Genomic DNA, 15948 nt, shown 5'->3' on the forward strand with positions numbered 1-15948 from the left:
AGGATATTTGAACAATACTTTTCCCAACCGTTTAATTAGTGGACATGGAACTATTTTGTGGCCCGCTAGATCACCAGATTATGTCTCTGTAAGAAGCGAAATTTAACTGATGATTAAAGATAGATTTAATTTGAAATCGGGTAGTGTGGGGAGGCAGTGTCCAAATTCGTTGGCCCGATATTTGCCCATCAAGTTGGTCGTGTGTAGGTCCCGCTTTAAACGGCTACACATTATACGATTTATCGTATTACAAGCTGTACAACACCAAATCGTTCCGACAGTTGGATCAATCATTAAATACACTAACTATAGTGGCATTGTAGTACATTGGAAACATTTGCTGAAACAATCAAACCTGTCGTGATGAACATCTGCTTCAAACTGCACCCAAGGAAACTGTACACCCGGCGATCACCGGGAAACACAGTACAAACCAGGGAAAATAGTATGAAATAAAATTGACTATATTTTAGTCAGCAAGAGGTACAGAAATGGGTGTACAGCAGTCAAAACGTATCCGGGTGCAGACATTCGATCAGACCACGCCTCTGTAGTTAGAAAATTCAAAATCAAGATGAAATGAGTTGCAACCAAGAAAGTGAAGAGAATGACCTAAGAAAACTAAAAGACCCAGGCATCAAACAAACAGTGAAAACACCCTTAACGAGAAACTCAAGAACAATGAAGATACCAAAAAAAACGGAAAGCGTGGCTGACCAACGAAATTCTAGAGCTCATGGAGGAAAGCAAAAGAAATAAAACCATCCCAAGTGCGCATATATATATATATATATATATATATATATATATATACAAGAAAATCCGTTGTATAATCAGAAGGAAGATCAGAGAAGCCAAGGAGAAAGGGAAAGACGAGTAATATCAAGAGATTGAGTTTTTCCAAAGTCGTAGAAGTAGCAGGAAAATACAGGAACAACAACAGCGGCAAAATGGTAGACCAAGAAGGCAACAATCAATAGTGATCAACAAAGAGGAGAAGAAGAAGGTATGAGAGCAGTAGCTGAAAGAACTTTTCCATAACCTCAGAGAATCACAAGAACATGTTATTTAGGAAAGACAGGACCTGAAACAATGCCAGAAGAGATAGAGGCAGCCTTGAAACAAATGAAGGAGGGAAAGGCACCGAGGCGTAGATGAAGTTTCAACTGAACTATTCAAACTCCTTGATTGTGAACAAATTGGAACTCTAAGAGGAACAGGAATCTTCAACTCAATATATGATTCAGGGAAAATCCCAGTGGAGTAGTTGAAATCAGAGTTCATAACAAACCCAAAGAAGCCAGATGCTGATTATCAAACAAAAAGTCTTATGAGCCACTTGCTAAAACTGTTCCTAAAAGTCATTCATAGAAGAATATACCGAATATGTTTGTGAAGAACAAATTGCACCCAATCATTTTGAGTTTGTAAAGGCCCTTGGCACAAGAGAAGTATTATTCAGTGTGCCAGTCCTGTTCCAAAAATGCAGAGATGTGAGCTGTAACGTTTTTGCTTGTCTAATAGACTAGTAAGACATAGTAATAGATAGTAAAGTCTAGTAAGACATAGTAAATCATAGCAAATCTGTATTGGAACCAATCGGCAGTTCTTAGAGTGGATGGGGAGCATACAGGATAAGCGGACAACTTGCGTGGTGTCAGGCAGGGGTGCATAATCTCACCAATGATATTCAACCTGTACTCTGAACAAATCTTTAAGAAGGCACTTTAAGACATAGACGAAGGCATTTCGATCAATGGAGCCCCACTCAACAACCTGCGCTACGCTGACGATACAATAGTATTTGCCGATACCATCCAAGGCCTGCAAAATCTGATGAACAGTTTAACAGAAAGTAGTAGGAAGTATAGACTCGACATAAATACAAGTAAGACGAAATTTATGATTATCAGCAAGGACAAGATCACGGGAGTTAACTTGTACGTAAACCAAGCGGGAATTGAGCGAGCCTCACAATACACTTTCCTATGCACTGTGATCAATTTAATCGTGGGACAAGTCGCAAGAAATCAAATGCAGAATTGGAAAAGCCAAAAGCGCATTCTTAACCATGAGCGCAGTCTTTAAAAGCCACGACCTGGAAATGGAAATAAAGAATAGATTCCTAAAATGGCATTTTAGGTTATGGTATTAGGTCTATTAGGTTCTCCTGTATGGCGTAGAGACTTGAACCCTAAAGGAGAACACTATATCAAAACTCCAAGCCTTTGAGCTGTGGCTGTACAGGAGAATCCTGAGAATACGGTGGACGGACAATGTCACAAACATAGAGGTCCTAACACAGTACAGTTCATAAAAATGGAAAATGAAACATTTTCATCACAATTTATAGAAATATATCGTTCCCATACATGTTTGCGGGATGTAAACAGTAAAAAATAACGAATACATAAACATAAAAGAAGTACAAGTTATGAGAATCTATTGGAAAAATTATAAAAGAACTAAAAACAGATGCTACTTCTAAATATTTAATTACAATTTTTGGGAAGGTTCTTCATCTTTGTCTAAAAAACGACCACAATTGTAGCTAGCTTGTAGCTTTTCCTTTTTGACAAAAACAAAGCCATGGCGAAACAAACAACTAACTAACCTAACCTAACCAACTAGTAATTCAAGTTTGTGGACCACAGGGCTTTCGACCTGTCGTTGAAACGGTCAAATCAAATTTGTGTTGTACAACATGCAGTAGGTTAAATCATATAAAGTGGGGTCCGTTTTAGATTTTTTGGATTGTTTATTTAAAATGCCAGCTGTACATTTGAATTATTTTGTATAACTGAATTAAATTGCCGGTAATACTTTCTGTTATCTACGCATCTATTTATTTCAAGTAAATTTTAGTTATTTTCAAGTCGCAACGATTTGTTGGATATAGTCCAGTTACGTAGTTAATTTAATCGGATTTTCCAGGATTCTGAAAATCTAATAATTTAGATGTGCAAGCAACATGGTATAGTTTTAATCTTAACTATCTCTCAATTTTATATAAATCGGTTAAAACCATTATTTTTCTAAACCAGCAATAAAAAATAGTATTTAGAATAAAAGTAAAGAATTTGTTATAAGTTATTGATAGTGAGTTTCCTACGTTTCCTCGGCTAACTTTTTTACATCACGACTTGTTTTTATTAAACAAGGAAACACGAAATAACTCTCCTCTCAAAAGAAGCCCAAGTTCCTTGTAATAAATCGGTTCCATTTTCGTAACGCCATCTCTCGACATTTACAGGTTAGCTAAAGGGGTGCGGGGCCGGGGGGGAATTGTAAAATACACTTTTTTATTTTAATTATTTTTATTCGCGATTTGCAATTTTATTTTTAAAACATATTATCTGAAACAATCACATAATATGTCTTAAAAATAAAATTACAAAAGGAATTAAATAATCTGAAAATCTACAAAGTTTTTTGATAAAAAAGTTAGGCTATGCAAATTGATATATTAAGTATAACCTCTTTGGTATAACATTGTTAAACAAACATTAACAAACCATAACATATCAGATCATAGAACTAAAAAAAGTACTATTACGTAAAAACAGGTGATACAATACTTCAAAATTAATTTTAACATAATATCAAACCGAAAAATCAAACTGCAAGCACAACCACATTTATCACAACAGAAATTAACACACACTTCCGCGGCAAATGTCCAAGAAAGACTGATCATTCTGATTGGTCCTGGTCCGGTCGTAGCTCACGTCGTATTGTCGGTAAGCAAAATCCCTGTCCAAAAATCTTTACGATCAGCGCCATCACCCACATAGTTGGGAAACTTTTGCTGGAACCATTTTGAATATTTCACTTACATGCCCTGCAAGTAACATTGGTTTAGAGTGGCTAAATGAGAGCGACTGTGAAGGAGCAGATGATTTTACTGAAAATCACAGGGATTTGTTGCTACCGACAGTCACTCTTGTCTTGACAACGTGCAGCTAGTGTCAGTTCCCATTTAAGTATTATTTACTGTTATTAGTGTGATTTTAGATGACGATCTAAATAATCTCGAATACTCGTGTTCACTAGTTGTAATAAAAGTAATAAAGCAGTGGGGGGAAGTGGAGTCAAAACATCCTCAAAAACGTTTTTAAATCACTAGTTATATAAAATTCGTTTACTAAATAATAGAATAATAATAGATCATTATTATATTTTTCCAGACTGCGAATCTTTAATAAGAAAAATGTTGGTTCTCGAACCCAATAAAAGGTATACTATTCAACAAATCAAGAAGCATCGATGGATACAAATGGACGTTTTGCCATCATTTCCACCAATCATTAACAGTTCTTGTACACAAGCCAACGAACAAATCTTTAGACTGATGCAAAGTTTAGGAATTGACAGCTCAAAAACTCGAGAGGTAAGACATACTCCTTCTTTTATCTAGTAGTCATATTTTTAATGAAATTTATTGAATCAATTCATAGATTTAAAGAAAAATTATATTTAGTTGTACATAATGTGACTTAAAAGTGATGCAGAGTATGAATAATTTCCTCATTTATCGAGGTGACATCAGTAAATTCATATTTGTACCACTTTGTACGTTCTGGTAACTTATTTGTACAATAATAAATGTCAGAAAGTAGTTTTCATAGCCTAATTATATGTGAGTGTTTAGTTAGACATTGCGCTTACATGGTTTCTGATCAAATTAAAAAGAAGGAATCCTAAAAAAATGTTTAACTAAGTTACTGCTATAACGAGACTTATTTTAAAAGAAAATCTAATCGTAGATTGAGCAAATAGAGAGAAAATTAACTTTTCTTCAATCTGTTAATTTATTCAAAATATTTAACTAAATATACGAGCACTAGGTAAATTGATTGATTGAGACATGGACTAACATCAGTTATTTTTTCTTCTGCCACAAGAATCGGTTGTTGTTGGTTAAATATGATAAAAAATAATAATTTAGATGATAGAAAATTGATAAACTTACTTAACATTAAAAAGGAAACAACTTTAAAATTTTCTTTCTCTATAAAAGTGTCTTCTTTCTCCGTAAAATTGTGTCACCAAATAATCACTTTTGCTTATCTGTGTCAAATCAGTGGTCATAATCAGAACCAAATCAGAACTATACAAATATATTAAGCACATTGGACTGTATATTTTGACTATAAATAACCGTTCTAGATGTTAAACTGTATGTAGTTTATCATCCATTAATGAAAAAAATATATATTTTTCTTTTATGAACAAGAAAGAAATAGTGAGGGAAATGTATAAAAAAGAAGAAAAATATTAAACGGCTCAGCCCTCAACAACTGGCAACCGTATACACGTTCTTGGCTGCAAATTGGGGCTTTAGGCTCCCGTTTGCTCCTTTTTATTTTCCATCATTTATTTTCGTTTCTTCATCAATTTTTTTTCCATCTCCTGGGTTGCACACGGTGCCTCGTTTGCTTCCTGGTTTTTTGTGTTTTGGGATCGGTTTCATCGCTTCCTGGTTCCTTACCGTACTGATGAAGCCTGAAGGCAGTAACATCAGTGTACACTAGTGCAGGTGTGTGGTTGTGTGAGTGTGTGAGTGTGCGTGTCTGCACTGGTGTACACTGGTGTATACGGTTGCGAGTTGTTGAGGGCTGAGCCGTTTAATATTTTTCTTCTTATTTTTCTTTTATATAGATTTATAATCAAACATTCTTGAATACTAAAATTAGGTTATTATCATATTAAAACGTGTTATGCCATTATTATTGAAGTGAACTAACTAATTCTGCAACTTTATCAATCAGCTAGCGTGTACCAGCAACTTCGTTCGCGTCGAATTAATCATTTGTAATGGTGATGATAAAGCAAAGCAAGAATTTCCATTAACATACAAACTGGATAAAATTTTCTCACATTTATGTTAGCATGATAAAAAACAATATGGCGATATTATTATATAACTTGGTAATATTTGAGGGGTAGTTTCATCTCGTTGGAATTTGACTTTCGAAAAATCCGTTTGCCAAAAATAAGCTTTTTTCGTCAAGCAGTTTAAGCAGAATCGTGGTTAAGAAATTACCCAACTTCTCAAAATTTTAGCAAAATTTTTTTTTTGAAAATTTTCAAAGTAAAATAACTCCGTTATTTTTGACTTATTTGAAAAACGATAAAGAGAAAATATGTTTCTTTTCTGAAGATCTACCACCCCTTAAAATACTTGCACTTATTTCTGGAACACCCTGTATAGTAATCTATTACTAGCATATACTAATTTCTAAGTCTGTACTACTACCTAAGATGGTCAGGTCACAATAAGAATTGACCTCAAATCTAAGGACACGATAGAGAAAGAGGGATATATCCTCTATTATACAGGGTGAGTTTCCTACGATGTTCTCTATGGGTATCTCGGAAACTACTAGAGATAGAGAGGCGGTTAAATGGGGAAAGAATTGCAGTTTCGTGGGTTCTCTTAGTCCTAACTTAGACTCTCTATCTTCAGTAGTTTCCAAGGCACCCATACTCACCCTGTACATAAGAAGAGACCAAGTTCAGAGGTAGAGAAAATGGCGACAGATCCTCCATCCTCCAGCTCACCAGTACCTCAGCTATGATTCCAAATTATGAAGATATTACGTTTTTACCTGAAAGTTAAAAAAGTCCAATTTTTTTTTCGAAAAATATAAAATTTTCCATTTTTTTCGCGAAAAACCCTCAGAAATGATTCTGGGATAGAAATATACCAGCCCTAAAAATATAAGTGGATATAGTATAGTACTGTATAGTATTATGGTATGCGCAAGAAATGCTTGCATGAAATGAGATTTGTCGATGACTTATTATTAATTAACTAATCAGTTAATTATCCAAGTTTATTTAATTAATTTTAATTATATAATAAAATTAGCAGAGAGTCTATAAATCTAAATAATTATTATGAATCTAATTAACTTTAATTAATTAGTTTATCTGTTGAATAATTAACTATAATTATATAGTTAATTAATTAATTTTAATTATTTAGTTAATTAATTATCTAGTTGGTTATACAAATTAAGTAGTTGGATTTATAATTACTTTAATTAATTACTTATTTAATAAATGATAAACTTTTATTAATTGTTTAAATAGTAAAAGCAATTTGATTAATTAAGTAAGCAGTTGAATAAGAAACTTTATTTAATTAATGAATTGCCTTTAATTAATTGTTAAAAAAATTATTTGAAATGATTTTCTTAATTAATTAATTAGTTTTTTTTCTCTAGTCTATCAGGACAGGTTGTTACGATCATCATGCCGCCATCTATTTTCTGCTGCTCGATAAACTCAGGACTCAGCTGGTGGGAGGAGAAAATCAAACTGGAGTGAGGGAAGTACAAAGGAGGAGGCCGTCAAATGTGGCAGAGCAGGCCATGAGAAAAATAGGTATCCACCAAGGTTAATTGAAATTTAATAATAAAGTAATTTAGATTAATGTTAACAGTACTTCTTATTTTCTGCTCTTCATTCCGCTAAGGAGCGACCAGCAATGATTCTAATAGTTGGCAATACTGTGTTGGAATACTATTTTACACGCACACATTCTTATTTGTGAAATCTACATATGTTTCAGTGTAAAAAAGGTACTATTTTTCCACAGAACTAACAACGGATAATAACTCGAATCGGAACTAACAATAATCATAAGTACTATTTTTCAATACAACAATAGTGTTCAACATTGAAAAGAAGTATAGTGATATAAACATAGACTTAAAATAAAATATAGACTGAGCATCTCATTCATAAATAGCTGGAACATGCGGTCAGACACTGTCTTGTTATTGTTGTGTTATTGTTTTAGGTTATAACGAGTGCGACACGAGCGATAGATAGGTTGTCTCTGTCGTAACGGTCGTTCCCTGACGACTCTGCCGAGAAACACAACACTGTCTTTCGTTTCTCAAGTACACCTGAACTCTCCGTATCATAGCCGGGTAATTTTTTATTTTAATGAAGCTATAATTAAATTAAAAATATATCGTATTTAAACTTTTTTATATTTTATTAAGATTTAGGACAGGTTTTTTAAATAAAAACTTTAGAAAAAACAATTTAGAGTCCAAAAGGATAAAAATAATAAAATACACGTTATAGAAGAAATTTTATAATCGAAATTAGGAATTTTTGAAATTAATAATAAATTATTAATTTTAGTCAAACATTTACAACCCCTTAATATTAATCAAAACAGGATCTATTCCACAGATATAATAGAATCGGCGACAGGGAGAGAAAAAAAAATGATTGTTGTAAATTTTTTTCTGGTTAAGTGATGTCTTATTATGTAAATTAGAGAAAACATAAATCTGTTCCATTAAAGCAAGGAAGGTGATAGGAAGTGGATAAAATAAAGACTACATTTATTTAACTCGGTACTGTATTATACCGGGTGCGTCTCAAAAGTGGCTCATCCCCATAATGTTTCTATATTTTTCAAATAAAAAAAAGCAAGATTTAGTATGTTAGTATATGAAATAAATTAGGATTGATTGACGCATTCAATTGTTTTTGGTCACTTCCCTGTTTCACCGGAAATGACTATAACTTTTAATTTTAAACGGCACCCTCGGTATATTTCTACTTTATTCGATAGAAAATGACACTCTGAATAGAATGACATATCATATGTCAACTTTTGACATTTTCGCATATGGTTTAATTGTAATTGTAACACGCGGTTCATAACGACAATTTGACTCGAAATACCAAGTGTGTGGTATCAATATATTCATAAAAAAATGCTTTTTCCAAATATGCTAATGAGTCACCCTTGTTCCATTTGAAAAAATTGACATATGTATGATTAAAAATACGATTTGTACATCTTTTAACCGGCCTAGACAAGACACGAAACCTATTAGACGATCAATAAGCGACAATGTCAAAAGTTTGCATATGATATGTCATTCTATTCAGAGTGTCATTTTTTATCGAATAAAGTAGCAATATACAGAGGGTGCCTTTAAAAATCAAAAGATGTAATAATTTCGGTGAAACAGGAAGAGACCAAAAACAATTGAATACGTCAATAAATCCTAATTTATGTCATATACCTACTAACATACAAATCTGTTTTTTTATCTGAAAAAATATAAAAAAGTTATAGGGTTGGGCCACTTTGAGACGACCCGGTATATTAAAAAAATAATGTTTCATAATGTAATATCATTTTAAAATTCTTGTATGTTATTTTAGATTCTGAAGATAATTTTAGAATAAACCGAATATATTTTTTTTAATAAAAACATTAATTATTAACAGGGTTATAATTATGATTTTGTTACAATGTAAGTAAGTAAATAATGTAATGTAAAAGAAAAAAATTCAGATTTTACATTTTACTAAAATATTATCTAAATAAGCGCCTTCTACCAACAACGCCACTGACTGCCAATGGGTAAATTGAGAGTTGCCTACCGGTCAAAATTCGTTTCAAGACTTAAATGGATTATTTCAGTCAAATTTCTTGCAAATTTGGCACTGGCGAACCATATTTTATAGTTTTTGAACAGAAAAAAGTCAATAAAATAAACACTTAAGGACTATAAGCTAAGAAAATGCGTTAATACAGCCGGGGGAGATAGCGGCAACAAAGTTTTACCGCACACGTGCGACACGTACTACAAGGTAATAAATGAATGAATAGGCTTCCTCGCCTCTAATCGGTGTTGTCATATTGTAAAGAACTTATCCTTATTAAACAGTATCCGACTTATAATTTAGTAGTATAAGGACTATTTAATACATCTATGGAATATTAAAACCTACTTTTTATTAAACTGTAGTATTAATATCTCAATATATGTGTATAACAAGAAAAAAAATATTGATAATATTAAAGACGTGACAACATAGGCTGGATGAGGAAGGCTCGGTCGACTGTACCCAGAAGTAAACATGTGTACAAAAAAGGTTGTTTGTCCGCGTTGAGATGTAAATAGTGTAGTCTATATTTTATTTTAAGTCTATGGATATAAAGTACGTCTACTGGATATAAAATATGTCTACTGGATGTACGTCTACTAATGTGTTTTGTAGTAAATTGATCATACTCCAATATTGTGTCTGCAATCTTGAAATTCCTTTCATAGACCTGCGTCAAAGAAATTTCAAAACATATTTAAATAAAAAAAAGTTGATTTTAAAGTTCGCTACCTATACCGGGTGCGTCTCAAAAGTGGCTCACTCCTACTCTTTTTTATTTTTTCAGATAAAACAACGAGATTTGGTATGTTCGTATATAACATAAATTAGGATTGATTGACATATTCAATTGTTTTCGGTCACTTCCGGTCATCACCTTGCAAATTTGTCGAATTTTAATTGACGGGAGGCATCGTATGTTTTTTTACCAGAAAGATCGATTAAACCGATAATAGACTGAGAAAAAGAACAGTGCAGTCGTTATCGGTAAAATAATTTCGTGATTTTATTAACTTATATTTTTTTAAAAACATTTTTTAATTTTTATAAAGAAAATGTCTCATTCACGTGGAAAAATGTTGAAAAAAAAAAGATTTTTTTGTATAAGCAAGTAGTATTATTTAAAATATTTATATGGATGCCCTGTAGCTACAAAACGAATTGAAGTACACGGCTTATTTTCATCCTAGCAATCGACGAAATAACTTTTAATCAATACAGAATGGCAATTATGAGCACCGCTTAGTTAATTATTAAATATCAGAAATATACAGGGTGGTCCGAACTGTACTCCGGAAACTTTGGCAACATATTCTACAGATAAAAAAGGTAAAAAAGTTCGTATAAATGTATGTCCTTAAAATGCTTAGTTTTGGATATACAGGGTGTAGAAGTTTCATTTGTATTTCGATTTTTTTTCGAAGTAATTCGTGAAGTTACGTCAATATTTAGATGAAATTGGTGTCTGAGTGTTTTTTGACAAGAGAAATTTAATTTTGATGTCAATTTTTTTTACTACAGTGCCGGACTTAGGCCTAGGCCAAACTAGGCCCGGGCCTGGGACAGCAGATTTTTAGGGGCGGCAAATTTTGAGCATACCAAAATATTTATCTTTTTTTTTAACTTTTATTTGTTCATAAAATATTTCGAATATTGCCTTAGCCGATTACATATTTATTTACTTAACTATTATTATTGTTTAAATATATAATTCGCTTGGGTTATTTTTTACTGCATTGTGCCATGCATCCGAGGGGTAAACCGCAGAGGAATTATGGTGTACACTATGAAGGAATTCTACAGGAATTCCAAGGAATTACGAGGAATTCCAAGGAATTCCATAGGAATTACTAGGAATTCCAATTATTTCCGTAAGAATTCCAATGAATTCCAAGGAATTCCTTAGAAATTTAGAGGAATTCCACAGGAATTAAGAGGAATTACAAGCAACTTTATAAAAAATTAACGAACATTAGTAAACCATGAATACTATAATAGGTAGTACTAAATTTAAAAAAAAACGTTTTGCAGGCGATTTTTTACTATCCGTTTTTTCGTTCTCGCCTAAAATTTCCCAATATCAAATATCTACAGGTTAGATATTCTTTTAATTTAATATTGTACCCTCGATTATATATCTAAAATATTTTCCAATAGTACGGCCGAATCACCCCCGAGAGATTTACTTATAACGTTCCCTGATTTCGCCATTTTAAAGAAACCCTCATAAGATTTTTTTATTCAGTACTCAGAGAGTGTAAAGTTGATTTTTTCATTTCCTCGGAATAATACCTAGGTATATACTATAGGGAAATTAATACAACTTTAGGTGCACTTCATCAATGATACCATGCGTAATCTTATGGAATTTACTGGTGATCGTATTATGACGTGCAACTGAAGTTTTATTAATTTCCTTTTCTATAGATACGAGTATAACTAGGTACCTACCATTTTCAAAAAATCCCGAGAAAAATTAATTTTAATAAGGAAGTGCCGACATATTTCCAGTATTTTTACCTCATGATCCCCTATTAGTCTTAACATTTAACTAAAAAACGTAAATCTCGTAATAGTACTTTTTATTGTTAGATCTAGTACTTATAGAGACATTAGACATTTATAAAAAAATTACCAGAAAATTCATAGCGTAACTGGTGAAACCGAGGTGGCAACGCTGGTTCAGACTGAAAAGAGTTACCGAGTTCGTACCAAGGAATTCCAAGGAAGACCTTGAATGATTGATCTTGACCTTGAAGACCAGGAATTCCAAGGAATTCCGAAGGAATTACGAGGAATTCTGAGGAATTATTTGAGTAAAAGGAATTACGGTGTACACTTTTCCCTCTGCGGTTTACCCCTCGCATGCATCCAATTAATAAATACATAAATACTTCGAATATAAAAAAATAAATTCAAAAACATTAAAAAATTTATCAAAAACACGTTGGTCTGCACGAAATGAAGCTAGCCAATCACTATCTTTGTCTTCCAATGAAATAAAATCCACGTTTGAGTCAATTTCTGCAGACGATACCGAAAAGCCTAAAACCCAATTTTATGCTTCTAGTCTCCTTAAACAATTCAAAAGCCTAGAAATGGGTTTTATGGTGGTATTTTGGAAAGACGTTTTAAATAGATTAGATGCGGTCAATAAAAAGCTCCAAATGGTGGATATTGATCTACAACTTGCTGCAGATTTATATAGCTCATTGGAAAAATATTTTTCTGAAATTAGAAATCTAGAAAATACTAAATCATTTGAGGAATATGAAAGTAGGGCCATAGAATTGTTCGGTGAGAAAGAATATGCGGCAGATAAAAAGAGAAAAGTGAATCGGAAACGACAATTTGCTGAAACCAGTGATAATGAAACTCTATTTAATGCTAGGGACGATTTTAGGATAAATGTGTTTAATGTTATTATTGATAAATTAATCCTTGAAATTTCCTACAGGAAAAGTGCCTACAATGACTTTTCAACCAAATTTGGTTTCTCTTTAGAGATTTATCTACTTTAAGTGTTAACGACATTACCGATAAGTCCAGACATCTAATAACCTGTTATCCAAATGATTTAGATCAGTCAATGCCTAATGAATTAATACATTTTCGTGAATTTATAAAATGCATTAAGTCCGCGAAACCATCTGCTAGAGAGCTTCTTAAAGTAATTTATGAAAAAAAAAAACGCTCAAGACCTGTTTCCAAATACTTTCATAGCATTAAGAATCTTCACATGTACTTTTGTTACTAACTGTTCTGCTGAACGCTCGTTTTTCGCCTTGAAACGTATTAAAACTTATTTACGGTCCACTATGGAAACAGAACGTCTAAATCATTTGGCAGTTTTACATATTGAGTCCGACCTTTTAAAAACTATCAATTACGATGAAGTAATTGATAATTTGGCGAACAAAAAAGTACGTAGGAATCCTTTATAGGCATATAAGCAAACCTTATAGTTTTGTTGTTCTTTTGTTGTCATTTTATATGAATATTTTAATATTTATTTTATATTCTGTGTTGATCTGTTCTGTCGGTCTATTCTGTTGTTGGTCCTGTGCTTGTATTCAAATAAATGTTTTTATATCTGCAATTTTTTTAATTAAAAAAATGTTAAGGGGCGGCAATTTTTTTTGGCTTGCGGCGGAGTCCGGCCCTGAATAACTATCTAATCAACATGTTTAATTTAGGTCAATGATGACAGGATACGTTGTCTTGTCTGCTTGGTCTGGACTCGGCAACAAGCAAAATCAGAATAACCAACTATTTCAATCATGACTGATCGCTCCGTACTTTCTTCATTGCTTCTTCTAGCTATTCTTCGTTTATTGTTTCCAAAAACTAAAGCAATTTTAGCAGTTCGGTGTTCTCTTCCAGGCAAACGCAGATTACTAATTTATATTGATGTAAACAGGGAGAGCAAGCACCACCGAAGACTGCAGACGCCTTCTGCAGCATTCTTCTCTCGGCCCCACAGCGACCAGCAACAACAAGATTAACGTGTCCAATGTTATCGGCTCATGTGCGAATCCAACATCTAATACTTCACCAGTGCACGGAATCGATGCTGCAAAATTGCTGGCAGCCACCAACAGCGAGGACGCTTTGAAAATACTGAACCAAGCGGCTTCGACCACTACCTTTAGCATGTGCAACGAGGCTACAAGATTGATGTCCACGCTTCAGATGTCAGCGGTACCGTCCAGCTCGACGGAAACGTCTCCTTTTAAAGAGTACTCTAAAGCGGTACCCAGTGCGTATCCATTGGTACTGAATATGCATCCTTTCGAAACACCTGACGTCAAAGGAAGTTTGGACAGGTTTAATGCAAGGTAGACTAACATACTATAAACATAACTAACAAAATCGAATTCTAAAGCTTTATTCAGAACCTTGAATTTGGTAAAATAAGTTAGTGAATTTAAATATTATACTTTATGCTTAAATTATTGTAAAAAAATCATTTAAAATTATAGAATATTCTAGCAACGTAGTCAGTTATATACATAGAGAAAGCCTAATAATTAGCTCATTAAACAATAAAACAAATTATTTTTAACCAAAATTTCTCTTAACAAAAGATTTCTCAATGTCAAAATGACTTTACTTACACGCTTTCGATTATAATTAGTGGAAAAAATTGTTAACTTGTTCTACTAATTATTGAAAGGTACTATCACTAATTTTGATATTGAGAATACCTTACATTGAAATTACTGAAACAAACCTCTAGCATACTATAAGGAAACTAGTAGCTTTACTCCTTGTCAAATCCTTTGTTCTATTTCTGCCACTTTATATGACCTTGTTCTCGACTCCCGTGACATAGTCGTGGTTTATTAACTAGGCAAAGTATAGTCGTGGCACTCGCCATAGTTTCACAGATATGTATTTAGGAAAATATGAGTTCACAATAAAATAAAATAAAAAAATTGATCATCGAGTAAAAAACTTGCTTGAAAACAGAATATTTTCACATTTCGTGTAGGTAACAATTCTTCTGTATCTGAAAATCTTCTGATGGGAAGAAATGCGGAAAAAATATATAATGACATATTTTTATATTATTATCTATTTCAGAGATTTTCTACAACTTTTTTTTTGATTTAATAAAGTTTAATTTTCTGTAGATAACTGGATTCGGCATAAAATTGTCAACACTGTCTTTATTAAAAGCACACTGCGGTGTTGCCTTTCTATTTCTTATTTACTAACACTTTGGTTAAAAACATTATATACCAAAAGTGGTAAAAAACTAGACTGAATATAACATTATTAATACTTAGAATTCGTGTAGAAAAATTTACTTTATCGTATACAGGGTATTTTTTATGGCGTCAGCAAAACCGTAATATTTAAAATGTATCTCATTTTTTTAAATGCAACACCTTGTATATTATTTTTCTTTCAGATGTAGAATTAAAGGGTGAACATTTTTTGTATTTAAAGTGTTCTTATAAACAAATATAATTAAATGCTTATTGATAATTACTATCAGCTTGCCAATTTACATCCGATGGAAATCTAAAAAAACTCAAAGAACAATTGTTTGAATTATTACTACAATTAATTAAAGCAGCACACAGTAAGGCACTCATTTTTGTCAATCCGTCTCTCTGCTGGGACGCAACGCTCGAACCTCCCAGCTCGACGGACGGAATTCAACTGAAACGCTTTGCAATCTGCCGATATTCGGCAGATTGTTCGAAGTGACCGCTATGAACGAAAATTTTTGTAATTATTCAGTTAACTTTTTTTTATTATTGTAGGGATACACTAACGTCTAGTATTAATAATTAATGTCTCACCGTTACTGTTGAAAATACGTTTGGTTTGTTATGTTATGTTATATTTTATACGTTTTCACTTTTGTTTTGTTCCTGTTTTGTTCGTATGTTCTAATTACATTCAATTTCTTTACTTTAACATAATTATTTTCTTTTAAAAAACACAAACGATATTGTCGATTCTGCCAAAAATTGTAAAAGTAAAAAATACGGATTAGCAAGA

At 32.6% G+C, this 15948-nt stretch overlaps 1 protein-coding gene across 1 annotated transcript in view; it reads left to right on the forward strand.

Annotated features, from left to right (window-relative positions):
* Positions 1-15948, forward strand: part of LOC115886102 (serine/threonine-protein kinase SIK2-like) — a 101616-nt gene that overhangs the window by 76621 nt on the left and 9047 nt on the right. The window contains exons 6-10 of the mRNA XM_030905156.1: positions 1733-1888; positions 4167-4390; positions 7233-7404; positions 13853-14270; positions 15708-15724. Of these exons, the coding sequence (XP_030761016.1) occupies positions 1733-1888; positions 4167-4390; positions 7233-7404; positions 13853-14270; positions 15708-15724 (987 nt within the window). The remainder of the gene's footprint in view (positions 1-1732; positions 1889-4166; positions 4391-7232; positions 7405-13852; positions 14271-15707; positions 15725-15948) is intronic.

This window comes from Sitophilus oryzae, unplaced genomic scaffold, assembly GCF_002938485.1.
Source record: "Sitophilus oryzae breed Bouriz unplaced genomic scaffold, Soryzae_2.0 scaffold_467_pilon_pilon, whole genome shotgun sequence".
NCBI classification, from domain to species: Eukaryota; Metazoa; Arthropoda; class Insecta; order Coleoptera; family Curculionidae; genus Sitophilus; species Sitophilus oryzae.